Source organism: Mycetomoellerius zeteki, unplaced genomic scaffold (genome assembly GCF_001594055.1).
Source record: "Mycetomoellerius zeteki isolate Tzet28-1 unplaced genomic scaffold, Tzet1.0 scaffold79, whole genome shotgun sequence".
Classification (NCBI taxonomy): Eukaryota; Metazoa; Arthropoda; class Insecta; order Hymenoptera; family Formicidae; genus Mycetomoellerius; species Mycetomoellerius zeteki.
Window position 1 is genome coordinate 787,099 of NW_017257819.1, and position 26,642 is coordinate 813,740.

At 31.4% G+C, this 26,642-nt stretch overlaps 6 protein-coding genes across 10 annotated transcripts; 4 read left to right on the forward strand and 2 right to left on the reverse strand.

Moving 5' to 3' along the window:
- The first annotated feature begins 54 nt into the window (after nucleotides 1-54).
- On the forward strand, nucleotides 55-910 carry ND-MLRQ (NADH dehydrogenase (ubiquinone) MLRQ subunit). The gene is made up of 3 exons (XM_018458939.1): nucleotides 55-241; nucleotides 322-468; nucleotides 788-910. The coding sequence occupies exons 1-3, from the start codon at nucleotides 194-196 to the stop codon at nucleotides 842-844; spliced, it is 252 nt and encodes an 83-aa protein (XP_018314441.1). The 5' UTR covers nucleotides 55-193; the 3' UTR covers nucleotides 845-910.
- A 138-nt stretch (nucleotides 911-1,048) lies between these two features.
- Ppcs (phosphopantothenoylcysteine synthetase) lies at nucleotides 1,049-4,134 on the forward strand. 2 transcript variants are annotated; one of them, XM_018458925.1, is made up of 7 exons: nucleotides 1,049-1,477; nucleotides 1,947-2,103; nucleotides 2,180-2,310; nucleotides 2,919-3,016; nucleotides 3,094-3,308; nucleotides 3,712-3,894; nucleotides 3,969-4,134. In XM_018458925.1, the coding sequence occupies exons 2-7, from the start codon at nucleotides 1,975-1,977 to the stop codon at nucleotides 4,125-4,127; spliced, it is 915 nt and encodes a 304-aa protein (XP_018314427.1). In that variant the 5' UTR covers nucleotides 1,049-1,477; nucleotides 1,947-1,974; the 3' UTR covers nucleotides 4,128-4,134. The 2 variants fall into 2 exon arrangements, with proteins under 2 accessions (XP_018314427.1, XP_018314428.1); XM_018458926.1 differs by lacking the exon at nucleotides 1,049-1,477 and adding an exon at nucleotides 1,499-1,610.
- A 1,539-nt stretch (nucleotides 4,135-5,673) lies between these two features.
- Nucleotides 5,674-12,364, reverse strand: Vps16A (vacuolar protein sorting 16). Of its 2 annotated transcripts, XM_018458900.1 has the most exons (17): nucleotides 12,251-12,364; nucleotides 12,040-12,104; nucleotides 11,571-11,757; nucleotides 11,364-11,492; nucleotides 10,724-10,868; nucleotides 9,706-9,824; nucleotides 9,431-9,606; nucleotides 8,613-8,985; nucleotides 8,412-8,539; nucleotides 8,158-8,302; nucleotides 7,942-8,076; nucleotides 7,696-7,857; nucleotides 7,480-7,629; nucleotides 7,152-7,399; nucleotides 6,989-7,085; nucleotides 6,027-6,130; nucleotides 5,674-5,940 (listed from the first exon to the last, which is right to left on the reverse strand). In XM_018458900.1, the coding sequence occupies exons 2-17, from the start codon at nucleotides 12,093-12,095 to the stop codon at nucleotides 5,802-5,804; spliced, it is 2,493 nt and encodes an 830-aa protein (XP_018314402.1). In that variant the 5' UTR covers nucleotides 12,096-12,104; nucleotides 12,251-12,364; the 3' UTR covers nucleotides 5,674-5,801. The 2 variants fall into 2 exon arrangements, with proteins under 2 accessions (XP_018314402.1, XP_018314403.1); XM_018458901.1 differs by lacking the exons at nucleotides 11,571-11,757; nucleotides 12,040-12,104; nucleotides 12,251-12,364 and having other exon boundaries at nucleotides 10,724-10,864; nucleotides 11,364-11,429.
- Nucleotides 12,365-12,923: 559 nt separating this feature from the next.
- LOC108729720 (nurim homolog) lies at nucleotides 12,924-14,375 on the forward strand. 2 transcript variants are annotated; one of them, XM_018458933.1, is made up of 3 exons: nucleotides 12,924-13,267; nucleotides 13,490-13,970; nucleotides 14,206-14,375. In XM_018458933.1, exons 1-3 carry the CDS (start codon nucleotides 13,141-13,143, stop codon nucleotides 14,327-14,329), a joined length of 732 nt encoding a protein of 243 aa, XP_018314435.1. In that variant the 5' UTR covers nucleotides 12,924-13,140; the 3' UTR covers nucleotides 14,330-14,375. The 2 variants fall into 2 exon arrangements, with proteins under 2 accessions (XP_018314435.1, XP_018314436.1); XM_018458934.1 differs by having other exon boundaries at nucleotides 14,211-14,309.
- Nucleotides 14,376-15,399: 1,024 nt separating this feature from the next.
- On the forward strand, nucleotides 15,400-17,571 carry LOC108729712 (sister chromatid cohesion protein DCC1). Of its 2 annotated transcripts, none has more exons than XM_018458922.1 (8): nucleotides 15,400-15,623; nucleotides 15,694-15,864; nucleotides 15,998-16,202; nucleotides 16,293-16,485; nucleotides 16,573-16,789; nucleotides 16,866-16,975; nucleotides 17,045-17,228; nucleotides 17,290-17,571. In XM_018458922.1, the coding sequence occupies exons 1-8, from the start codon at nucleotides 15,583-15,585 to the stop codon at nucleotides 17,393-17,395; spliced, it is 1,227 nt and encodes a 408-aa protein (XP_018314424.1). In that variant the 5' UTR covers nucleotides 15,400-15,582; the 3' UTR covers nucleotides 17,396-17,571. The 2 variants fall into 2 exon arrangements, with proteins under 2 accessions (XP_018314424.1, XP_018314425.1); XM_018458923.1 differs by having other exon boundaries at nucleotides 16,001-16,202; nucleotides 17,290-17,570.
- Nucleotides 17,572-19,044: 1,473 nt separating this feature from the next.
- On the reverse strand, nucleotides 19,045-24,096 carry LOC108729717 (brain protein I3). Its single transcript, XM_018458928.1, has 4 exons — nucleotides 23,878-24,096; nucleotides 21,088-21,251; nucleotides 20,871-21,008; nucleotides 19,045-19,240 (listed from the first exon to the last, which is right to left on the reverse strand). Exons 1-3 carry the CDS (start codon nucleotides 23,951-23,953, stop codon nucleotides 20,877-20,879), a joined length of 372 nt encoding a protein of 123 aa, XP_018314430.1. The 5' UTR covers nucleotides 23,954-24,096; the 3' UTR covers nucleotides 19,045-19,240; nucleotides 20,871-20,876.
- Between the last annotated feature and the right edge of the window lie 2,546 nt (nucleotides 24,097-26,642).

Below are 26,642 nucleotides of genomic sequence, written 5' to 3' on the forward strand. Positions count from 1 at the left end.
GCGTATAAAATGCACGATGTGAACTAGGCTGAAGAATCTGACCAAATCTGACATCCCTGCTAGGAATGCTAGGTGCTGGGGTGCTGCTGGGTTAGTGAATCCTGCAAAGAGCAGTGTGCGAAAGTGTATTCGTCCCACGTCTGATTCGTTTTATCGAAGAACTGCAGGGATCTTCCCGCTGAACGCCACAATCATGAAGATGCAAGGAATGAGTTTGACAAGCGTGAAGAAGCATCCAGCTGTGAGCACGCCAGACTCACAGTTTACTCTGCGTTTACAGAATGTTGGGATACTTCATTCAATATCCTCTTATTTTTTCAGCTGCTCCCACTGTATTTTTGCTTAGGCTTGGGTGCCTGTGGCGCGGCGTACTACGTCTATCGTCTAGCAGCACATAGTCCCGATGTTTCCTGGCTAAACAAAAAGGAGTCTGAACCATGGAATGCCTATAAAACTAAGCAATATAAGGTGCTAAGCTTGATGAAATTACTATTTCACCACTCCAAACTTATTTTGGATGATCCATGTCAAAATACAGGATACGATTCTATTTACAATTTTGTCCTGTCTGTGTTCTGTAAAAAATGTTTGAAAAATTATATATACACATTTATATAAAGTATATTAAAATGTATGTATATGTATATATATGCACAGTATGAAATTGTATATAAGTAGAAATTCATCCTGAAAGGCGATCATCTAAAGTGAGCTTAGAATAATTCCAAATGTATCAATTGCTCAGAAGGCAGCTTCTGTATGTGCTCATATTTGTGTCTTGTTATAGTTTTATGCAACAAAGGATGAAATCAGCAGTGCAAAGAGCTCGGCGCCAGAATATTGAACTGTAATGTGTAAACTAGTATTTGTTATAGGAATAAATTGTTATATAAATTACTACCTCCAAGAATTTTTATCTCTGAATAATACTATTGTTCTTGTGACCAAACAACAGGAGCATAATTCTTAAATTACTCCCAGAAAGAATATATTCAACATCATTGAACGTATATTATAATTTAATTTTTTTATTAGTTTGAGAGAAAGTTTGATATTTTTAATAAAGTCTGTATCACCTGTAAGCGATTCTGATACAGAAACGGCATTCTTTTCTTTTCCTCCACTAATATAGGGTTATTACATCACGATCTCGTATATTATTTCACAAAAGTTTTAGTCTCTTCTCCATTAAATTTCTGCAAGGGATGTAAATACAATATATTGCGAACAATATCTTGTGTTTTTATTTATACATGTACCGAAAAGAAATATGACAGATTCATCGTGTCTGGAAAACTCGAGCTCTCCTTTCCGCAGGAACGAATTCTCGGAGAAGTGTGGTATCGAGTCACGTGAATAACTTATTATATAAGGACATAAATGATTTATTTCGAATTTCTTACGCAACTATTACTTGCAAAACGCTGATCGACGATCGAAGTTAAATTGATCTTTTTTAGGGAAAATACACGTCGAGGTTAGTAACCGCTTTTCATTTTCTTTCTGCTTCCGCTCTAGTTCGACGTTCTTATTTATACGGATCGCAATTCGTATTTGTTGGCGTGAAGTTATCGCAGAGACGAATACTTTACGAATATCGCTAATAATACGTAATAAAATAAATAATACATTCGATAACATTGATAAGTTTTTATTATATAAGCCTTGAAAAAATATGTCTCATTTGCTATAACGACATAACTAAAAACTGTCATTTTGGAGTTTTGCTTACAAAAAAGAATAAAAACATTTAAAAAAAGACTTACTTTCGTTCCTCTACAATCAGTCGTTACATCGAAATTAAATTTCAAAATTGATATTACAAAATTTTAATGATTTAAACTTATTTTTCTGGTAAACTTTGTCCTTTTGTAATTATATCGTCGTAAACGAGTGATATGTATTGAGCATCTCCGTGAGGTTTAATCGTCTTTGTTCTCCTGCAGCAGCTCTTTCTAGTCGCAGCTATTTGCGATGGTCTCAACATGGGAGGATTTCTATGCGAAGCATCCACCCCCTCAAGACCTGGCGCAAAACGAACAAGCGTTGAAGGAATTCACCAGGAAGCATCTCGAGGCTGGTAATAAAGTGGTATTGGTGACGGTGAGTCCCAGGATTTGACATTACAGCTGATATGATTTTGCTACAACATTCTAACTCAAATGATGTTTACTTGCAGAGTGGTGGTACGACAGTACCTTTGGAACACAATACAGTAAGATTTGTGGATAATTTCAGCGCAGGTACAAGAGGCTCAGTTTCAGCGGAATACTTCTTAGAGCACGGATATGCAGTTATTTTTATGTATAGGTAATAATACTTGTGTACTTCTCATAACAGAGCCAGAAATAGACTTTTAGGTGAATCGAGACAAAAGAAAGATTGCAACACTTAATGACGAAAAAATATTTCTTTTCAATATGTAATAAAAAAATAATAATGGTTAGTGTGATATTTAATAATTAAATATTAATTTCATAGGACATGACAAACATACAAATTATGTACATATGTATATTACAAACGAGCGAAATATAGTTAATAAGTTTACGGTAAAGTCAGAGTGTATATATAATATACTTTCTATATTTATATAAATTTATAAATATTAATTTTTGTACAAATTCATAGGAAATGTATTGTTTCAGTTAAAGTAATACTTTTCGCTTTGATAGCCGCAAAATTGTAAATTACATATTTTATCACAAAATTTTTATCGTTATATATTTCATTGTCATTTAATTTAATGCAAACACTCAACAGCGAGTGATTATAGACACCGATAGCGACTAAATTAAAATATATAGAAATTTATATTGCCATTTTTACGCTGCTTCAAATTTTTTATATGAGGCAAGTATCTTGTCTGCTATACAGGATGATGTATAAACTTTCTTCTTTTTTTCTTACATTTTCAGAGTTAAATCTTTGGAACCATTCTCAAGACACTTTATAGGTCAGAAGTTTTTAGACCTGCTTCAAATATCAGACAATAATGAGAATCCAGTTATCACAGGCGAGTTAGAAAATAATTAACCATAATCTTTGAAATTAATCCACATTAATCAAATGTTTATTATACTTTTTTTGCAGTACTACCAGAACATACGCAGAAGGTAGCAACAGTACTGCGAAAATATAGAGAAGCATTTAATCAGAAAAAATTACTGCAACTTACTTTTACAACTTTTTCCGAATATCTCTGGCTGCTGCGATCTGCTTGCCAAGCATTAGCACCTTTGGAGAACAAAGCTATATTATATTTAGCAGCAGCGGTCTCGGATTTTTACATTCCTTCCAATGAGATGGTAATGTCATTCACACAAAACTTTGTCTCATTCATGAAATATAATATATTCTGTTACTTTATTAGTATATATATATATATATATAGATTACTGAGATCATTTTTAGGTGAAAATCCTAATATCAGAATGTCGAGGCTATAATAGTTTTTGAATTATAAGCATTTAAAGTTAGCGAATCATATCGCCTACAATTCGTGCTTTTGAGTATGGTTAGCATTTACCTACTTCTACTACATCTGAATGCACTGTAGGTGATACGATTCGTTAACTTTAAGTGCTTATAATTCAATAGACTTGATATTCTGATATTAGGATTTTCATCTCGAAATGATCAGAAATCTACTCTTAAGCGTCGTCATGGTCTCTACTGGATACACTGTATATACAATAAAATTTTTTTCAGTCAATCCATAAGATTTCTTCGAGTGGGCCACCAACTATATCTCTTCAATTAGTACCAAAGATTTTAGCTCCGTTAGTCAGTTTGTGGGTACCAAAAGCATTTGTAGTTTCGTTTAAATTAGAAACCGATGAAAGCTTGCTGATTTCTAAGGCGAGGACTGCCCTTAACAAATATCATCACAACGTAAGTAATTATTATTGTAATGATATCGAGTTTTCTGTAAGATAATTCTAAATTTTGATGGGAATGTCTTTCAGCTTGTAATAGCCAACATGTTGCAAACTAGAAAGCAACAAGTGATTATTGTAAGCAAGGAAACCAATTACGTTTTGTCTCTTACAAACGAACAATTAGATAATGGTGAAGAAATTGAACAATTAATTGTAAGAGATCTCGTTGAAAAGCATATAAAGTAACTATGGTCCAGAAAAGTTAGTAGTGATAAATCTGTTTCAAGCTATATAAAATATATTTTTAATTTTATATATAAAATATGCATTTTGAAAGTAAATAATACACTGCTCAAAAAAATTATGGCATAGAAAAATTGTGGGCAAAAATTGGCCAACTTTGACTAACGATAACTTTGTGAAAAATTATCGTAGGATAACGTTTTTTTTTTTAAATTAAAACTTAAAATCTCTACTTTAAGACGCTGTAGTCAGATTTTCAATTTGATGCACCTCTGCCACTGTAATTCTAAAAAATATAAGGGTGTTTGTCATATTGAAAATTGCAAAGTTTGACGGAATGCACGGACTTTGTAAAATTTTTTTTGAGAATGCCGTTTGCAGCGACATAAAGTTCGAACTTTCCCCTTTAATTAAAAAAAAAAACGAGTCGCTGCGATTTTTTTCTGCAAAGTTATAGTACTTTAAAGTTACCTTTGCATTTTTTGACATATACTACCGATATTACTTGCATTCGGTTAAACTTCGCAATTTTCAATATGACAAACACATCCTCATTTTTTGAAAGTAACAATAGCAGGGGTGCATCAAATTGAAAATCTGACCATAGTCAGAAAGTCTTAAAGTCGAAATTTAAGTTTTAATTTAAAAAAAAAACCGTTATTCTATGATAATTTTTCGCAAAGTTATCGTTAATCAAAATTAGCCAATTTTTGCTCACAATTTTTCTATGCCATAATTTTTTTGAGCAATGTATATGATATTATAATGGTGGTAATGGGAGAGAGATACTCAGGTTTAGTATACATATACTATTATATTATATGTATGTGTATATATATATATATATATACAGGGTGTATAAAAAGTACCGGGACGGCGAAATATCTCGAAAACTAAGCATTTTAGGAAAATGTTTCAGATAAAAGTTGTAGGGTTTCAAAAGATCTATTTATTAGCACAATGAGTTTGACCTTGGGTGGCATCGCCAAGGCCAGATCAAGGTCACGTCGATTTTTTTAAATGGAACACCATATTTTTCATTATATATTCTTGTAGCTTACCTCGAGAGCTTTTCAAAATACTATAATAAAGTTATTTTTCATTATGTACTTTTCGAGTTATAAGGCTTGAAAGTCAGTTATTAGCCGGAATTAGCATTACGCAAGTGATCTTGACCTAGCCTTGGCGATGCTACTAATCATCAAGGTCAAAAACTCATTGCGCCAGTAAATGGATCTTTTGAAACCCTACAACTTTTATCTGAAGCACTTTTTCCTAAAATGCTTAATTTTTTAGATATTTCGCCGTACTTTTTATACACCCTTTTATATATATATATATATATATATCAGCATTGTAAAGCAATATAAATGTACAGAATTCATTTATAAATGCCGTTATTTAGCACAGCAGATATACATTCATATTTTTGTACAGATTACATAGCAAACAGAATATCTGTGTGAACAGATTAAAATTTTTTTTATCGATTAGCGGGATATATATTTCTTAAAATAAATATTTAATTTATATATTGGATCTATGTGAGCTATGTCTTGAACATTCTCTGATCTGTAAAATTATTTTTAAGACCACTGTTTGTGTCAGATGTTAGGTTTTATATTATCTGAATTGTATATAAATGCTTTTATCTCTTATAAAATAAATAAAAAAACCTTAATTTTTAAGACTAGCTAATAACATATTGATTTTATCCACGAATTGTTTGTCTGATGATCCGCATTGTGCCAGCACAAATGTGAGAGCTGAAGCGTCTTTTTGTTCGTATGCTGTTTGTGCCGCTTCGCTAAGCAAACTGCAGAATTGTAGTAGATAGTTATATTGTTATATGTAATTTTATTTACATCTTTTAAAAAATATATATTTTTTTCAAGTACTTACTTTAACTTCACTAAATACTTCACTTTGAGATCATCTTTAACTTTGGCTAAATATTTCCTTGCTTCTAATTTTTCATTATACTTCAGGCATTCGTCTATAAATGGCTTAAACATGGAAATTGTTGAAACATTATTTCACCGCATCGACAAACGAATAGATGCATATATAGTTATATACATTCACCCGCAAAAAAAACGGGCTACTAAATTTTAGCACAAATTTATAATATTTTTCAATAACGGTAATTCAGCGAAAAATAATTATATTGAGATGAACCAAAACTCAAATTAAAGCTTGAACATTCTATTTGATGAAAATCAAATTTGAGTTACATAAGATGTATTATAAAATGCATTCCAAAATGGCGGACATTGAAGACGGACATTGAAAGATAGATAAAAAAAATTGTTTCTTCGAATTATTGCATTATTTAGGGGAATTGACTGCCAGGCATAAAAGTGAATGAGTTTTTGAGCTCATTTATTTCCAAACAAATCTATTTTGAACATTTTTAAAAATAATTTTTTTTAAACAAAGTTATATATTTTAGAGAAATTATATATTTTAAAGTAAGTGTTACAAAACGAACAACTTTTTCTTGGAAACTCAGAAAACTCAGAACTTAATTATAGTGTTTTGGAAAGCTCTTGAGGTAAGCTACAAGAATATGTAATAAAAAATGGGGGAGGGTCCATTTAAAAAATTCAAAATAAAAGCTTTGCTCTCACTTTGACAACGCTACCCAAGGTCAAACAAATGATACCATCTTATGCTTTTCTCAAAGTCATAAAACTTTTGTCTGAACATATTAGTCATTTGACACACTTTCAGAGATAATAGCTTGTAACACTTTACATGGGCCACTCTATTATATTATAACTCTAGTATATTAATTTGTGCTAAAAGTTTAATTTTTATATATATATATATGCAAAAACAATATATTTATTATTTATCGTTACCTCATAGCCAATGGGAGACTTTTTACTTTTAGAGAACTTTTCCAAATCATTCCATAAACCTTGTTCTGCTAGACACTGTATTTTTAGCCACCAATATCTGTATTAAAATATCACTTACATAATGTACACAGTTCACTAAATTATAAAAATTAGTATGCACTACCTCCGATCTGGTATTTTATACTCTGATCGTAATTTATCCGCCAATTTCAACTCGTTACGCAATAATAATACTCTCACGGTATCATGCAAAGGTTTTCCCACGATCGATTCATGTAACGTATCCTCTAAAGATCTCTGATACTTCAATAGTTTTATCTGTTCTTCTGTTAACGATGCGTTAGTATCATTACGAGCCAATCTAAAATTTTCCTGAGCCGATTGCAGTAATGCGTCTCTCGACATCGTATTCTAAAAATATGCGGCATACTTTTCTTCACGTTATTACAAAAAAGTTTTCAATTATAAATGCAAAAAGTTTGAGTACTAACTTTTCGTTGATAACTCTCGGTGATAAACCATACCGCTTGCGAATGAAAATCGTCATATTGATTATAAATATCACGCAATGTCTCTCTATTATGGCTCTGACAATATTTAATATACAATGCCATTGCTAGAGGACAATGCATTATAGACATCTGCATTAAAGATCAATTATAAAAACACGTAATTATCTATGCTTGAAACAAAATATTATTGCTTACTTGAAAGTCGCTAAGTGTCATGTTTTCTCTGAGATGAAGAATGACAGTATAGACTAGATCCGTATTACCGCTTTCTACAGCTTTATGCAGAGCAGCACGTTCCTCGCCAAGTGTCAATAATAAAGGTACTTGTTGATGCGCTCGCGGTTCGTAGTCAATTAACTGAAAAGATGCTAATAGTATAAATAGTTCTCCTCTGTGGTAAAGTATATGATGTGTATAATATATTTATATAAATAGATTTACTTTAATCGCTAACTGTTTTCGTCCACAATCCGCTGCTCTTTTCGCAATTTCGCTATACGAAACGCCAGGTGCGTATCCTAATTTATCAGCAATTTCCTCTGCTATTTGTTCCTTATCTAACTGCGTTTGTTTCACCTATAAAATAGAAAAAGAAAATATATTTGTTAGTCCAATTCGCACGTAAAATTTCACCACTTCACATATCATTTATCTTACTTTGTAGCAAGCCCAATGTGCTAATATTCTACTTTCCCCGTCAATCTCGGGTAATTGCAAGTGACGTGCTATTTGTATGCTTAAATAATAATGTCTCCGTACTACCAGTCGGTCTAGCAACACTTGATTCGTGAGAATATTAAATCTAGTATCATTAAGGATTTCCAGAAATACATTGCAATAATTATAAAAAGAAAATATGAAGAATGTACAAAATCTTGCACAATATGTATCAACTGAATACAAAAGGATACTGCGCATATGTTAACGGAATGCCCACAGCAGGATGTCTCACTGCATTCAACACTCTTAAAATCCTACACATTTGAACATAATATTCCGAATCTATCGTTTTGCTAAATCCTTTTCCAAATTTAGCAGCCTAATAAAAAATTGACAATATTAACCAATTTGATTTCAACAAACGTACATTCTTCTCTAAACGTCCGACTTACCCTCATCAGAATTTTTTGTGTTTCAAAATCGAATTCGTGACTCGCACCGTCGATGCATGCCTTTATTGCCGAATCTAGTTTATCTTTCACTAAATCTATATAACTATCGGCCTTGTGGCTCTTCTTTTGAAATTGCTTAGAGGCTTCTAAGAGATAGGATGCAGGATCCGTCGAGTTGATTCTAAATATTCTTTGCACAACGTTTGGTACTTTCTGAATCATTTCATGGGAACTGCTTGACAGCACTCGTACTCCGTCAATTTCCGTAACTAAGTGTACTGGACCATCATAATTATATACTATAGTATCAGCCATACGTCCCACTACCATTATCGTACTGTTCCAGCTGCATACCACAGCCTCTGTGCCACACCTGCAAATATTTGTCAAATTTTAATATCGTCCTTTAAAAAGACAATGGCTAAAATGGATCGATTTTGGTCCTCAACGACAAATAAAAGAGATAGTTTTTGAACTGCCGAATCTAATCCTCATCTTCAAGAAATTGTAATTTGTCGGGGAAGTATTTAAGTCAGCATATGAAACTATTAAATGTTGTTTTATTGTTATTAAGATTATTAATATTATATTAATTCTCGTTTCCTGCCGTAAAATATGAAAATGCTCTAATCTCTAATTAATTATGCCGTGCTTAAATTTAAAAAAATCAAAAAATATTAATATCTAATATCAGAGCTATTTTCAATGAGGACTATTTTAAATCTTTATTACGGTATCTGACGGACAAAAATCAGTCCATTTCATTATTCCTTATAGTTTATTAAACTTAAAGAATTTAAATAATTATCTTTACTGACCAAGCTATATTCGTTAGAGGTTCCTTCATATTTGTATAGCATTCACAATATTTCTCTCTGAAGTCTATTGAACCGATATACAAGTGTCCAGTATCAGAGTAAAGCGCAATATGTCGATTGTTGCTAGACGCAGCTATCGCTATTACACTATTGATCTTATTGTTGAACAGATTGTTCTAAGAAACAAATTAAAGTAGCCTGGATTAGATATTTTTAAATACATAATTCATGTTAAGTAAATTATAATAATGTAAATTATACAATATTATACTTACAAACGAAAAAGTATTTTGATGAGACTGATGAATTACAAATATTCCTTCTCTATTTGATAAAATCACTTGTGTCTCCCTTTCACAATGTACCATGTACCAGCAATCAATTGGACCATATCCTAGAAGTAACAATTGTGATGACAAAAATTCAATGAACATATAAATATAGAGAATAGAATTTATTACACTTCAACATTTACATAGCCAAGAAGGGGACTTGGTTTACAATAAATTCTTACCTCATTCATCCTTCCATACTTCATATGCGCTCTTATTTAACTATTTTATTATTTAACTATTTACTTTTATAATCTCATTTTTTAAACCGTATATGTGAGAAACACAATTGATAAATTAGAGCCCTATATCGGTCGAAGCTAGATCTTAAATGCTTAAATAATTCAATCTTGAATCACTAAATATGATATATATGTACTTGACATATATACCACACTTGTAGTCTAACGAATTGCGAAAAAGACGTTGTTTCTTTACATATATCGATTATTGCGAAGAATATTACTAAGGCCTCGGTAGTCTAATGGTTCAGGACGCTCGTATGGAATACAAGAGATCCAGGTTCGACTCCTGGCCGAGATATTTTTCGCAATAAATTTAATTACAGTTTTTTAATTACAGCATATTAACATTTTTGAAATATGATGCCTGTTTGAGCATCGAAATTATTAGAATTTAATTTAATTCGCGAAATTACTGCAGTGGTTTAATTGTGTTTAGTCCGGAAATATTTCGGCGCGCAGTTCGTTAGACTACAAGTGTAGTATGTCAAGTACATATATATCATATTTAGTGATTCAAGATTGAATTATTTAAGCATTTAAGATCTAGCTTCAACCAATATAGGGCTCTAATTTATCGATTGCATTTACTTTTACTTTCTACCTCTATCTTTATCTTTATCATTGCCACTTTCTGATTATGATATATTTATCACTTTACGTCTATCTAAGTCAGTCTTATATTATCTTACTATTGAACATATAAATATATTATTTACTTGGTATATCAGTGATTGGCCGGACTTTAGGCTCAGACACGTTGTTCACTAGAAATATACGATTGGTGGATGTTAAAACAGCTATCCCAGTACTGTTAGACGTCATGAAAAATTTTGCATCAACAACTTTAGTATCCTTGGCTGCCTTGAAAAGAAAAAGATAATGTGTTCATAATTAAAGATTAATATAATAAACTTAAAGCTTGATTCTTGCAAACAATAGGAGAGAATATGAAATGAGGGTCAAATAACAAGCATAAGCATGTTGTAAATATATGTTTTAACTCTTACAAGAGAACAATGACTTGGTACTATACTAAGTCTTCATTAGCCAATTGAGCAAAGGATTATATTATCTTGTAAGAAATCATACAATAGAAATAAAAATAAATATATGTAAAAACAAATAATAGATAGAAAATAAAAATAAAACGTGTATTAAATGAAATAAATTGAAGAAAAACAAAAATTATAAGATCAACAAGAGGTCATTTAAGCTCAGATAAATAAAAATAAAAAAGAAATAAATAAAACAATACAACGCTATGTTATAGGTGAATCAAGTTGTCAAAATAGATATTCATGATTTTAAAATATAAAACAAGATATGAAATAAAGATTTATATCTCAGTCAACTTACATTTCCCATGCTAAAGGTATGCTGATAAGTTCCAAACATGTCATATATGAGAACCATGCCATCATCTTGCACACATAGCAATTCTTCTTGTTGAGACCAGCGAAACGATATCAACTGTCCACTGCTCCACTAATAGATAATTAAGCAAAGAATAAGAAATAAAGATAAAAATAAAGTCGTAAAGTCTCCAAACTAAAGAGATCTCACTTGCAACTTGGCTGTCAATTTTCCTGATGACGTATATAGCAATATTAAAGGTTTGCTAGCTCCTTGGATCTTGACAAGTTTCTTAGGGTTTCTTGTTACAGCGATGGAGCCTCCATATGGTGCCGCTACTATCAAGTTGTTGTTGGAAATCTCGTGTTGGAACGATATTGGATATAATTCAAATTTGCTATAATAAAAATCAGTAACATGCTGTTAATAACAGTGGCTGTGTTCAGCAAAAAAAGCAGCTTTGCAAGTATTGTAAAATTCTTTGATACGATGGTTTATAATTTTGATACAGAATATATAGTTTATACATTTGTGCAAGTTGCAAAGCTGGCTATCTCTGCTGAACGCAGCCAATGCATCAAGCGGTGTCAGATTGTTGGTCAAAAATACAATACTTAATCGTGTAAACACGTTGTATTTGTCGAAAAGTATGTACATAAATTTCTCAGAGTACATTTACCGAAAGTATACGTCTCGTCCCAGAGGAAACCAATCGGCAGTTAGCATCGCTGACATTTTTCGGTGCTATTAATGCAAAATGTCAGGAGATGATATAACCATATAAAATATTACAACCATGTAGACTCCTTTTGCACCATTAAATCGGTCAGTATACGCATCAAATTAGTGCGGACTGGTGCGGATTAAATATTTGATACGTTCTTACTTACAACAATCCGCCTCACAACGGGTTAGGTTAGGTGATATTATGACAACGAAGCGAACGAGGGGGTGCGTTTCGAATTAAGGCCGCAGCACAGACTTTTACATATTGCATAAGGCCCTGCGCACAATGGAGGAATTATTAGGAACAGGAATAACACCTTGATCAAAAAGTTCCCGGAATTACCACCAGGTGATGCTCTGAGTCAGCTGATTTGAGTTCTGTTTTTTTGGTTAGGTTGCCACATCTATCATTGGCTACGTTCAGCAGAACGTTTGTTTTGCAACCGCTGGAAGTTTCCTTCGCGCTAATTGGATCATACTTTTAGATCTAGAAGAATGATCCTATCTCAGCAGATAATCATAAAACGGTTGCAAAACTGTTGAGTCTGCTGAACGCAGCCATTGATTGGACCGCAACGCTTACGACGCTGCGATGCTATTAATGTAGAACCAGCTTAAGAGAATCAACCAATCAGAATCTTCCTTTTCTTCTATTTCATGGAAAAGAGGTACTTTGATTGGTTGGCAAACATTTCGGCGTCAAGTGTGCAGAGCCAAAAGGCCCTCATATCCTCTCTCAGGTTTCTCTCTGCTGTATTTATATGTTCTGTGGCTGTATTGGCTGTACAGTGCTCTATTATGGAAATGTAAATAAAACCGTCCTTGAAATGGGGCATCTCTATCATGTTCTCTCAGTAGGTTTTGGGTTTCGCTCTGATTGTATATGGCTGTACATGCAAAGTCGTTAAAAATAGTGTTATTTATTTATAAACGAATGTCACGTTTATGAAACATACTCTTTTTCATAACAAAACATTACAACGAAGTACAAAAATACACTTTTCATAACAGTCTGTATGCAAGCTCACTCATTTATGTCATTTATCTCTCGAAAATGATCTCGAACATATTAAATGTAATTGTGGGCGCCTCCAGTTTTGTATATACTTGCTACATTTTGTGCAGACTAACTTATTTCCTATCAAGTCATGGAGATAATAAAAATTTACACACAGTATTAGGTATGTTTTTGTTAAATGATTCCAAACTTTGAGCGATTTCCTATTAATAATATATTACTATTATAAACTAAGAATAAAAAAGAAAGATATACAGAAATATGTTTATTCTTATATTTTTTGCATATATATATATTTTTTTTTTTGGAGGGGTTATAAATAATGTTTATAATAGTTTTGATAAGATTAAACTTGCATATGTATAAACAACTCGATTGTTTTCAGATGACAATGCAGACAAATCTACTTTATGGTCTCTTCTAACAGATATGTTACTCATTACAACATTTATCTTTCAACACTCTATCATGACCAATGAACTCACTAAACTTACCTTCTATAGACTAAACATTGAATATCTCAGCAGGAGTATTTACAATGCCTGCAGCTCGGCAAGTCTTCACTTTTTAATTAATAAATGGCAGCAGACTCCAGCTGTAACAATCTGGAAGTTCGAAACTTCCAACATGACAGCTTGGATGATATTTTCCAGCCTCCATGTATTTGCTTGGAGTATTATTTATAGTGGATGCATTATGATGGACATTGCTGAGCTCTGTGGGCTCAAGCAAATATGGTACAAAGTGTTTAAAAAAAATAGTCCACTTGATACGAAATCTAGAGAGCTTTGCAGATATATGAGACATATGAGACATCCTAGTTTTACTGGATTTTTTACTATTTTGTGGATTTACCCTGTTATGAGGTAAAATTGAAGTTGAATTTAATTTTTTTGCATCTGCTTCTTTTAAACTAAGTAATATTAATTTACAATCCATGCTAAATAATTTTGAGTGCCTTTATAGAATACATTTTGTGCAATATTTACAGATTGAAAGAAAATTTATTATTTTAAGCAAATTCTGCATATTGTGTAAAACATGTTTAGAAAACAAATAAAAAAAGGTAAAATAACTTTGATAAATATAATCTTTTTACAGTGCAGATCGAGTATTATTGGGCACCATATTAACAATGTACATGGCATTATTATGGACGACAGATTCCGAAGACTATAATTATCATATTAGATATTTTAGACAGAAACAAATAGAATTATCTTAATTATTACTTATATTTTTTTCATCTTGATTTTTCATGCTTTAACATCTCTCTCCTAATTTACATTAATTTGGTATCACATTGATATAACGAATTAATATAAATTTATAAATATATATTGTATATATTATATATAATCAGAGTTGAGATAAAAAATTATGCGTTATTATACAGTTACTTTTCATTAAAAGTACTATACACTCGTGTTACAATTACTAGTTACTCATTTTAAAAAGTAACGCGTTATCGTTACCATTACTTGAAAAAGTAACGATATTAATTTTTCATTATTTTTAGGGAAATTGTTGAGTTTAGCCTTCTCACATCCAAAATTAGACGCGTTCAAGGTGCAAAAGCTCATTGAGAGCTCAGCGAGCTCTTGCATCTGATTGGCACATTCCGGTAGAACTAAAAATGTAGACCAAATGGATTCAAGAGCTCATTGAGCGATCGTAGTACTAGGTCTGTTCTTTTTGGCTGAACTTTTGCACCAGTTCATCTTTCTTCTTTTTCTTTGCTCCTGAAGAGAAAAGAAAGAAAAATGAACTGGTGCAAAAGTTCAGCCAAAAAGAACAGTCCTATTGAATGCAATTCAAAACGGCAAAGCGGTTAGGCCGGAATCAGACTACGCATTAAAGATTGAGATTGAAGATTGAAAGATTGAAATTTGACCAATCAAAACAATAGGAGTTAAAATTCCTTTACACTCATTGGTCAAATTTCAATCTTCAATCTTCGATCTCAATGGCTGCGTTCAGCAGAACGTTCGTTTTGCAACTGTTGGAAGTTTCCTTCGAGCTGATTGGATCATACTTTTAGATCTAGAAGAATGGTCCTATCTCAGCAGACAATCATAAAACGGTTGCAAAACTGTTGAGTCTGCTGAAATATGGGCGAGTTCAAGACGGCAAAGCGGCTAGGCATGCTTACCGAGCGATTGAATATGATTGGTTGAATCTATAAGTAACAACCAATTATGTTCATTTGCTTGGCGAGCAGGCTAGCCGCTTTGTCAACTTGAACGCGCCCATTGTAACTTGGGCTTTACTGGTCGCGTTCAGCAGACTCAACTGTTAAGTTTTTTTGTATGCCATGGCCCTTAACCTCAACGATTAATACGATTAATATCTCAGTTCGCGGGACAGAACGAATTTTTTTCTGCCAAATTTATTATCATCATTAATTTTATGCAAAAACGCATCGAATAAGTTAATTTCATTGACTTGTGTGCAAGCCCATCTCCTTTTAAACTTGATATGGAGTCTGCCAGTCTGTTGACGGAATTAGCTGATAAACGGTGATTATTATTAAACGAATTTTCTATATATATTTTTGATATCAATTTTACAATGTTTCTTCTTGTTAAGGAACGTTCGTGTTAAGGAGAATGTTTGCGAGATCTTGGAATTGGCTGGGATTAAAGAGTCTGATTTAAATACTATGACACAATGTCTATATTCTATGCAAGATCAAGTCAATGATATGATATTATTGGAAGTAGACGAGGATATATTAAAGGGACTAAATCAGGAAGATGCGTATGTCTTTTTCAAATTTTTATTTGTGATTTTCGTTTTGTAAAATAGATCCTCGAGATCCTCTTTAAATGTTAATATTGCAATTCTTATTCTGCAGAGTAAAGTGATTATAAATTATATAATTTCGTGACTATAGACTATCATTTCGCGGTAATAAACATGACAACACTATGCTATGTACACAAACTCGTACCTATGAGGTCAGAGAGGCAGAGATATCAAATTCATGGTTGTTGGTACCAAACCTAAAGCTGGGTAAGGCAACAGATATCAAAGAAGTTGCAGAAAGAACTATAGAGAGACATAATGTAAAGAAGATATTTAACTTATACTATGAGGTGCTTATAGTATTCTGTAATATTTGAATGATGTCTAAAATGAAATTGAATTGTAGAAAAAAATATATAATGTAATTTTTTATGTTCAAGGTGAAAGAAACCAAACCTGATCTGATACGTTTATCGAGTCTGCTTAATTCTTCTTCTTTCAATGGATTGGAATACGAATCTACTATAGATCAAAATGCATTATACAGTTGGGAAAGATTACAAAATGAGTTACAAGCTAGTGATGAAGAGTTGAAACAGGCTCTGTCGGATTTCTTAATAGCTGAAATAAATGGTTTGTAATAAAAATCCTTTTTTTTATTGTATTAGATAATATTCGTTACAAATGATATCATCTAATTAAAGACTTTTTTATGTTAAGGTTATTTACGTCTCGTATCATTTGACATAGAAGCAAGAAGCTTGAATTTGATATTAGATTATTTTGAAGGACAGTCTTGGGAATTAAATGAAGTAGATAAAGAGAGTACTTATGAATATTCAAAGGAACTTATTTATGAGCCGGTATTTGATGTTATATTCAAAAGGTATACAGAAGTAAGCACAAAGACAAAGGATGACGGAAGTCTATTGTATAGGTATATATTATTTTATAGCGATTAATGAGAAAATTTCATGAGTAAGAATGTTTTTCAAATGTAATATCTTGAGAAGGTTTGACGAAGAAAAATGTTGTGCAGTGATAGCAAAAATTCTTCTTGCGGTTTCTCCTGTTACTGAATATAAAGAATTCATGAAAACGTGGAACATTGGAACTCCTGAAAGTATGTAATTAAGTTAGGAAATTTTAATGATATAGAGTTTTTTGGACTTATAATTTTTTGATGTTTCAGAAATGCAGCCAAGAGAAGAATATTTACGTGGATCAGCCCTTATAATGTATAATACTTCAAAAGTACAGAAGGAAGTCATATCTTGTCCAGAGGCAGACTTACCTAACAACATTCACGATAGACTTAACGAACTTTTTGAAATTAAAGCTAAATGGACTATTGAAGAGATAACACCTTATATTATGTAAGTAAACAAAAATACAAAGGTATTATTAATTTAAATCTTATGTAATCGTTTCTTTTAGTCGTTTTACAAAAGGTATAACGAATGTTAATGCACTTTTAACAAAGTATGCCAGATGTTCGACAAAAAATGGGATAAAATATTACGGGTCAAAACATGGCAAGTGATATTGTGATTACATTTGTGGTATGCATTCAATCGTCTTACAATAAATGATACATATGTTCTTGATTTATTATATTGATGCCAGAACACACAAATATTTCAGAATTATCTATAATGTTGAAACGATAAGCGTAATTTATTTAGTTAGTGATCATCATATATGTATAGTTTTACATTTATACAATTTATAAATAATTTTGGGACGAAATAAGATTATATAATATATATATTTTTTTTTCATTTATTACCTTACTGATGTAATAGCCTCATTATCAGTGATATATCATTACACAATACAACACAGGTTCCCTCTCATGAAAAATTCAAAGAGATTCTGAAAGTAGGTGTAAAAAAAATATAGGACCCATGTCTCAGTGTTTTATCAGATCAAGTTGTTAATGTTTTTTATGCAGCCATTTATCGTATTTCATATTGGCTTTTTACAATTGTTCTAAATTATATAATAACTTTTTTAAAATAAATAATTGACATTTTTTCATGTGAAATTATGCGATGAGTCCGAATACAAAAAAAACAACTAATTTAATTTTATTTATTTTGCCATCCGTACAAACAACGATAACAATAATCGCACACAACTTCTGGCATGTACCATAAATTCGGTGTATACGTCACAAGAAAATAGGCTTCAAATCCCGCCAAAATATTTTTTATAATATTTCGCATGTGGCTTGGAGGTGCAAATAAACCACACACATAAAAATTATTGTGATTTGGACACTGCATTTTTTTTTATTTTAATATTTTCTTCACTTTTTTTTTCAATTTCGTTTTAAATGTATAGTTTGGAATTTCATCTACTAAATCCTATATCTACTAAGTCGCGGTCGCGACTGTTCAAACTGAGCAAGATCGAGGAATGAGCTGGATTCTGATTGCTGCTTATTGCACGTCACTTTGTTTAGTATGTTTTGTTTAGGTCGCGACAATGCGCAATGTCGAAGTCAGTGCCGAGACACGGGTATGCTTTTTTTACATCTATTTTCAAAATCTCTTTGAATTTTTCATGGGAAGAAAAAAAAATCAATTTTTGTCGAACTGTGTTATCATTCATTAATCAAATGATTATAATTTTAGATTATATGATCATTAATTTAATATTAATAATAATTTTATTGATCATAAATAACTTTTGACTATAAAATTTTATTATAAAAGTATTTCACTAAACTTCCTTTACAATTGAATATAATATGCCTCAGAAAAGTGTAATTATGAATGATCCGATAGCGTTTTCTCTTGGCTGCACTATCGCTCACCAATGCAACACTCTTGACTGGTGTCGACGATTATGATTGACAGTTGCTCGGTTCTATTTTAACCAGTTACGATGGACTCACTACATTGTGATTGGTTGAAGTAAATCGAGCAACGGTTAATCGTAATCATCAGTCCATAGTTTAATAGAGTATTACGTCAGATGTGAAACTAGTTATGCAAAAATTATTGCACAACTTTAGAACAAAGTTTTAACAACAATTTCACAGGATGCAATAAAAATTTTTTTAAATTATTAAAAATTTTTATTTATTAAAATTATTTTTATTTCGAATTTTATTACCGCTTATTTAAAAATAGAACAGGATATAAATTTTAGTTTACATCAAACATTTCTTCTACATATGTTGGCTATACATATGGTCAACTCTATTATATATCTATTTAATATTGAATAGATCCATTTCCTTTTTTACAATTTTTATTTTGAATTCGATCCTAATTAGTGATCTCGAAAATCACTAGATATCAAATTTCGTATAAATTGAAAAACACTTTCATATTTTAGCCAGCTTTTCGAGCTTTGAGACCACTATGCGATGATTCAACTAAAACAGAACAAGTTAGAACAGTTTAATTACAAATTAATAAGATTATTGAGTAAATTGCTCATTGAGATATTTACTTAGTTGTTAAGATATATTGCAGAATTTGACGAATGTTCAATAGTTTTATTTGACAATTAGCATATATTGGAATTGAAAAATTATGTATAGATGAATTTATTTTAAACATTAAAAAGGATTTAATAAAGATCGAAATGTTTGTTTACGTACCGATAAGACTGTTTTAATTTAAAGTTTTTTAAGGTAAATGTACCAGTAGCCGGACGTTTAAGCGTAAGTTGTTATAAATAATACAATTTATATTATCAGAAAGGTTTCTAATATAAATATTTGTATTCATTTGAAAACTCAAGACTTAAGCAAGGAAAATTATTTGAACCTATTTATAACAATTATTAATTAAAATATTTAAATAAGTAATAGAATGCGTCAATGAACCAGTGACCCGCGGACAGCCGATCAGACACTGGGATATAATTGTCTCGGTGTCCGACCACAATTAAAAAATTAGTATGCTGACTGGAAATTAATGTAAATAGATGTTTAATGACAAAAGACAACTAATTCAAATTGGTCATAAAGATAAAAAGAATGAGATTAATATTAATTTATATAAATAAACAATAAAAATCTCATTTTAAGAGTATATATGTGAGAACACAATCAATAAACTAGAAGTTTATACCGGTCGGAGCTAGATCTTTTAATGCTTTAAATAATTTTTAATGTGAATTATATATATGCTATAATTTGCATGTATACCTTATTTGTAGTCCTTCTGCCTTATTTGTAGTGCCTTTGTAGTCTAATGGCTTAGGACGCTCGTACGGAATACAAGAGATCCGGGTTCAACTCCCGGCCGAGGGAGAGTAATATTTTTCACAATAAATTTATTTACAATTTTTCAGCACATTAACATCTTGCTAATATGATGCCGTGCATCAAAATTGTCAATTAATTTAATTCGTGTTATTCCAGTAGTTTAATTGCGTTTATAAGTCCGAAAAACCAAATTCGGCGCGCAGTTTGAAGGACTACAAATAAGGTATATATACAAGTTATAGCATATATATAATTCACATTAAAAATTATTTAAAGCATTAAAAGGTCTAGCTTCAACCGGTATAGGCTTCTAGTTTATCGATATAAATAAAGTTTTATGGAACTGTCCAGACATAGGTACTGTCCGGTCCCAGTGACTGGACATGTAGCATATACCTATGTCCGGACATTTACATAACACTAATTATTTAAGTTAATAATGGTCTCAAATATGCTTTTTAAAACGTAATATTATAATTTAATTGTAATTTTTAAATGCAATAAAATTATAATACAGTAATAAAAAAAGCATTTGAGATTAATAATAATAAATTTTGTGTAAATGACCAGACATAGGTACATATTCGGACACTGGTACGTTTATCTTACTCTTTAATTTCAAATTTATTTTATACGCATGTATTAACTTATTTAGCTATAAGAATATTTTATTCTGATCAAATATCAATTGTTTATCATTCTTAACAATAGTGATTGTTAAATTACATTTATATCTTGTTTTAAATTTGAATGACATAATGTTGTATTTGTAAATGTAGAAAATACTTACTTTTAATTAATCAAAATAAGCTCCACAATTTGAACAGCGTTTTGACCTTAATAGCAGACAACAGATAATTCCAAGCGGAAAGAAAAAAATCGCACAAAACAAGCCAAGACATGTATAATCATCTTCCATTATTCCTATCTGTTTTGGGTTTAAATGTTATTAACTTTCAATTTAAGCATGACCAAAACAGCGATATTTGAATAAAAAATTTGCATACTCTACATGCTGGACAGCCGCCAACTACAATAATTTCTGGAACAATGATTGCGGTGGAATGTGTAGAGCCGTATGATGGGACATGGGTTCCTTGATAGCCAGGTTGATAGCCAGAATCGATGTTAGGATAGTATCCGGGAGGTGGTTGCCATTGTGATGAATTCACTAGTGATAATGATTTACTATAAATATATAGTATGAGATAATATTAATATTTACAAGTGAATCGCTGTCACTTTCTCTTCTTTTTTTTTCTCTGGTTTTTTCTTATTTGAAAAAGCACATGTTAACATCGATAACCGAAAATCTATTGGTTTATTGTCTCTTGGTAAATGTGCAGTATAACGGACCACCCTCCAATGACCTTGACCTTGACATGTGTTGTTAAGGTCATGACCCTGAGTGACCTTCAACAGATTTTAGGTGGCGGTCGCCCTTCGTTAAAAAGTTATTAACAAAAGAAGTTTAAGAAATAACGTCACATTTCTGCGTCTCCCCATATAATTTTTGTTGGTAAATATTGAATTAACGGACCTTCGATGACTTTGACCCTGACATATATTGTCAAGGTCAAAGAAATAGATTTCCTGCTCCAAAACCAAACATTGTCTTTGAAAACATTAATTTCCTATATAATTTTTGTTTTTAAAGCAGGAACTTATTTCCACCTCCCCTCCTGCTTGAGGGCGCACGACTTCCATGTGAAACGACTTCCACCCCCACTTCTCCCTCTGCTTCGAGGCGCATGACTTTCCAAGGAAATAAATTTAATATTTTATCTAAATTTTTTTTTATACAGATACTTGTGATTTTGAGTGGAACCTAGTGAGGCATCCCAAATTTTCAGCATTTTGCTAAAGAAAACTACTCTTAACAAAATATTAAAACACAAGTAAATGGTTTAAATGTAAAATCAAATATGGAATTTTTGCACCATGCATATATAATATAATATTCTATAGAAGTTGATTTATTTATTGTATTATTACATATGATGATATGATCCACAATAAATTGTGCTTACATTGTTTATGCTTTTATCATTTGGTATGTCGCTTACGAACAGTGCTTTCTTTGTTATCTCATTATCGATTTGCTCTTTATTGGATATAATAACATACCATTTTAACCTGATAGTTGTTAATATTTTACTTTCGCCGTAATTACTGAATTAAAGTGATATCGTATGCAATCTTGGTTGTGTCAAGTAGTACAACCTCCTGAGCACAATCCTGAACAACATTCAAGAGGTTTTAATCGTCGGTTGGACACCTTGGGTAATGCTAATGCCGGCGGTACTGTAACTTTCAAGCCTTATAACTTGAAAAGTACTTAATGAAAATGAACTTAATTATAGTGTTTTGAAAAGCTCTCGAGGTTAGCTATAAGAATATCTAATGAAAAATGGGGAGTTCCATTTAAAAAATTCAAAGTGACCTTGTCCTGAACTTGACAACGCCACCCAAGGTCAAACCAATGGTACCATCTTATGTCCCCCTCGAAGTCACAAAAATGTTTCTGTCTGAAACATTTTTCGATTTAACGCAGTGTTTCTGAGATATTTGAATGGACTTTTAAGATGGGACACTCTGTATATAAACGGTTATATATAATTATACATAATTATATATTTATCTATACTGGTGTGAAAACTGGAAACAATCAATGTAGTTTTATTGTTAAAATATTATTATCTTCACATTTTTAAAATACACATGAGAAAGTTATAAAATAGTAAAAAAAATATTTGGAGATTCAGGAAACACATTCCGAAAGAGTTTTGGAATCTCTAGATTTGCCTATTCGATTTATATACGCTAATTCTTGTAGGACTCCTGGGCTATTTTTTCTTACGAAAAGCAAGTCCATCTCATGGCGACGCCGTATATGAAAATGACAGATTTTGCTCGGTTTTTGCTATCAATTTGCCGTCAAGTTATGTCAGCAGATTCTGTTCGGTTTCTGCTCACAATCTGCTGTCAGGTTATGCAGCAGACTCGGTTTCTGTCACCGATTTGCTGGCATAACATGTCAGCAAGCTTTGTCATATTTTTGACAGCAGTTTGCAGACATTGTCTGATAATACAAACTCTGTGTACCATTTGTTGCCTTTCTGCAACCAAAACTTGGTAGCAGGCTCTGCTCAAAATCTGTTTCCGCAGGCTTTGCTATCAGAAATGTTAGTTTAGAATTTTTAGATTTTTTAACCAGTTTCTAAGTTCTGATTCCCACCCGGGAATCATCTCCTCGTATATCATGTCATCCTTATTTAACGTTCAGTATAAACAACAAGGATGACATGATATCCGAGGAGCACCCAGATTCCCAATCTGAACATGCCCCTTAATAAGTGAAAAAAACAGACGAATTCTAGTGACCCATGTTTGAATGGATGAGACATCAAATTGTACCTTATATTGTAAGAGTTAAACAAGGATAAGGTGATACACGGAGCACCTGGGTGATGCTTACGAACGCAGCCTAAGTGCGTTTAATTGATGATTTTGAGATTTGGATCGCTGATAATGACTCGAATTGAATCGAAACGTCCGAACATTTTTGTCAATTTAATGTAAGAAGGAATAAATACAATTTATTCTTTCTTTAGGAATTACTGCGCAGAAATTTGTACCCTCACTTTCCCTTATTTTGTTATTGCGTGAGTTATTAGTTTCGAGAACGGGAAAATTGGCGCCAACCAAATGAAATCGACAATTATTTATGCGTAGTTGCGAAAAGGAAAAAAGAGCATTTCTAGACGGTACAATCTAACCTAAAAATCATGACGCACCTGCTGGAGCTGTCGCAACAGAATTATCATATGGCGGTGGAGATGTTTCGGGCACTTTCAGCGGCTGTGTCTCCATAATCAATTCGCTCTTTTCATTTGTTTTAATAAATGTTCAATGCGTTATGAACATGTAATCATTTCCATAATAAAGCGAACATAAAGGATCTATTTTCTGTTCTTGCACTAAACTGCACTAGAACTCTCTCACTTCGACAAATATCAAACATATATCTTTCTCACTTTAAGTTCTAAAAGTGTACACTAGTTCAGCCACAGAAAATAGACCTATAGACATAAGTATGAATGGATGAAGCACTGGTCACGTTCAGTACATTCAATTGTTTCGGAGCGGATCCGTGAGCGTTCGCTATTGGTTCGTTATTGGTGTATTCTTTCAGATCATCCAATAGCAATGAGCGCTCACGGATTCGCTTTACATTATTTTTTGTTTATTTAAATTTTTCATCTATTTTTAATATAAATATTATGCACAATATTTATCACTCACTTCATACTCTTAAATATTATATTATGCTTATATGCTTGACTTAAAACTAAAACGTTTATACATATATATTATTACTAATAAATATTAAGTATTAATATACGCGCCCAAATATTTAACTAGGGTTGTTAATTTATAATTTTCTTTGCTACGTATAAAACGTTTTGCGAATAACCTTCGTGTTGAAAATTATTAAAACAACGTAATAGTATTTAAATGTTGACCCTTATGAAAAAAACTCAAAATTTAAATATTTACAATAAAAAATAATAACTAAAGGGCAAAGTAACAGTCAATACGTAAAAAATATATAGTTTGAAATTGGTGAAACATGAAAGATTGAGTTAGATTCAGTCTGAATATAAAATAACATTTAATTGAATAAATTAAGTAACACATAAATAAATAACAGAAATTCTACATGACCGACTACAGGCCGAATTTGAGCATTATCCTCAACTTGGAGTTAATTCCCATACTGCACAGAAAAATTGTAAAATGATTGCAGATATATCTCATTGCAATGTTGTAATATTGCAAATGGATTGCGCGATGTATTTGCAACATTGTTGCAATGTCATAGCATCATAAAAATGTCCGCTTTCAGAAAGATTGCGCTGTAATGTCGTAGCAATGTTGCAACGCAATTTATTTGCAACTATTATTAAAAATAGTTCTTTTAATTTTATTGAATATAATTTGATATACAATTTGTGATATAAATAAAAAAAATGGAGAAAAAGAACTAATCAATATATATTTTATATTATAACTCAGTTCTACACAAAAAAAGCGGTACACTATAAATTTGGGAAAAATTTACCAAATTTCAAATGATCATAACTTGGTAAATAATGAAGATAAAAATATGTTTAAAAAAGCAAAATGAAGCTTGAAATGTCCACTTTAAGATTATTTGAATGGGAATTGTATTAGGCCATTATTTTCAAAATGGCGGATAACAAAGTAACAACATGCAAAACTGATAATCAAAGGTCCAACTTTGCGATGGTGCATGATGTGAATCAGGTGTCGCCGCTTACTGGGAGAATGTACGTGAAAGTATAAAATTTCATCTTTAAAATGCTTGTTTACCGACTTCGATATCATCCTTTTTCGCTGAGTTATTCCAAATTTGAGATATCGCTGTCATTAGCTTAAATTATGCTTGTAATTTTTCCCAATATGAACTGCATGGAGTTTGATTGATCAAAACATCACATTGTGTGCATGCGTGCGCACGTGCGTGCGTGCGTGCGTGCGTGCGTGTGTTTTATCTGTTTACAGATCATAAAACTCTTAATAAATTTTAAGTACTTCAGAAATGACGTTTACTCAAATGTTTAATTGATATTTAAACAATATTCAAATTTTTATTACAAAACTTATTGAAATAAACTTAAAGTATTTCTCAAAAATAGTAATTATACCAACTATTTTGATTAATTAATCATATATGTATAAGCACTTGTACATAATCACTATTAAAAAATCACACCTGCAGTTTCTACACAATATCATATTATTCATATACAAAAGTTTTTCGCAATTAAAGCAGAACAAGTCATTCATATACAAAAGTTTTTCGCAATTAAAGTAAAACAAGTCATAATAACATCAAAACGATTTTAAACTGAATAGTGATTGAATAAAAAAGTGACTTTTAGTAAACATTCCGGAGCCATTTTAATATCATGATGATTTTTTGTTCTGTTGAAACATGTTATTCAATTTATTGCATATAAAGCCTATTCTACAATGTGCTCTTTGTTTCCTGTTTCTTGCTGTTTGTCTCTTGCCTTTTTGACTAAAAGGTAATACAGTTATTGGGTGTACACTCTCAATCTTTTGTAATGTTTCTTTAATGTATACACTCAATTTTAAACGCTCGATCTTTGAGTGTACACACTCAATGGTTGAGTGTAAACACTTAATCTGCAGTGTAAACACTCACAATTTAAGTGTATACATCTAAATTTGAGTGTAAATTTTCAAAATTGGGTGTCAATACTCAAATTTTGAGTTTTTTTTATAAGGGAAATGTGATCTACAAATTTTGAAGTTTGAAAAATATAAAAAATAATATCCTTATAAAATGATTGGGTTGAATAAAAATTCATTTTGTATCTGCAGAAGAATTATTTCATATTTTTGTTTAATAATGATTGTATAATAATTTTTCCTATGTAACAATTTGATTTATAACGTTACTGGTACTAAATATAAATTTGAATTTTGATAACGTCAAAGTTAAATAATA

Coding starts and splice junctions, on each gene's coding strand:
- ND-MLRQ (XM_018458939.1), top strand. CDS start 194: ATGAAGATGCAAGGAATGAGTTTGACAAGCGTGAAGAAGCATCCAGCT. Junction 242..321: donor GCGTGAAGAAGCATCCAGCT/GTGAGCACGCCA, acceptor TTATTTTTTCAG/CTGCTCCCACTGTATTTTTG. Junction 469..787: donor ATAAAACTAAGCAATATAAG/GTGCTAAGCTTG, acceptor GTCTTGTTATAG/TTTTATGCAACAAAGGATGA.
- Ppcs (XM_018458925.1), top strand. CDS start 1,975: ATGGTCTCAACATGGGAGGATTTCTATGCGAAGCATCCACCCCCTCAA. Junction 2,104..2,179: donor ATAAAGTGGTATTGGTGACG/GTGAGTCCCAGG, acceptor GTTTACTTGCAG/AGTGGTGGTACGACAGTACC. Junction 3,309..3,711: donor ACATTCCTTCCAATGAGATG/GTAATGTCATTC, acceptor AATTTTTTTCAG/TCAATCCATAAGATTTCTTC.
- Vps16A (XM_018458900.1), bottom strand. CDS start 12,095: ATGTCAGCGATGCTAACTGCCGATTGGTTTCCTCTGGGACGAGACGTA. Junction 9,607..9,705: donor ATCAAAATACTTTTTCGTTT/GTAAGTATAATA, acceptor TTTGTTTCTTAG/AACAATCTGTTCAACAATAA. Junction 8,303..8,411: donor ATTCCGTTAACATATGCGCA/GTATCCTTTTGT, acceptor TAATGATACTAG/ATTTAATATTCTCACGAATC.
- LOC108729720 (XM_018458933.1), top strand. CDS start 13,141: ATGATCTCGAACATATTAAATGTAATTGTGGGCGCCTCCAGTTTTGTA. Junction 13,268..13,489: donor AAATTTACACACAGTATTAG/GTATGTTTTTGT, acceptor GATTGTTTTCAG/ATGACAATGCAGACAAATCT. Junction 13,971..14,205: donor TGGATTTACCCTGTTATGAG/GTAAAATTGAAG, acceptor ATCTTTTTACAG/TGCAGATCGAGTATTATTGG.
- LOC108729712 (XM_018458922.1), top strand. CDS start 15,583: ATGGAGTCTGCCAGTCTGTTGACGGAATTAGCTGATAAACG. Junction 15,865..15,997: donor GGACTAAATCAGGAAGATGC/GTATGTCTTTTT, acceptor ATTTCGTGACTA/TAGACTATCATTTCGCGGTA. Junction 16,203..16,292: donor TATTTAACTTATACTATGAG/GTGCTTATAGTA, acceptor TTTATGTTCAAG/GTGAAAGAAACCAAACCTGA.
- LOC108729717 (XM_018458928.1), bottom strand. CDS start 23,953: ATGGAGACACAGCCGCTGAAAGTGCCCGAAACATCTCCACCGCCATAT. Junction 21,252..23,877: donor TGTTGCGACAGCTCCAGCAG/GTGCGTCATGAT, acceptor CATTATCACTAG/TGAATTCATCACAATGGCAA. Junction 21,009..21,087: donor GCGGCTGTCCAGCATGTAGA/GTATGCAAATTT, acceptor AACCCAAAACAG/ATAGGAATAATGGAAGATGA.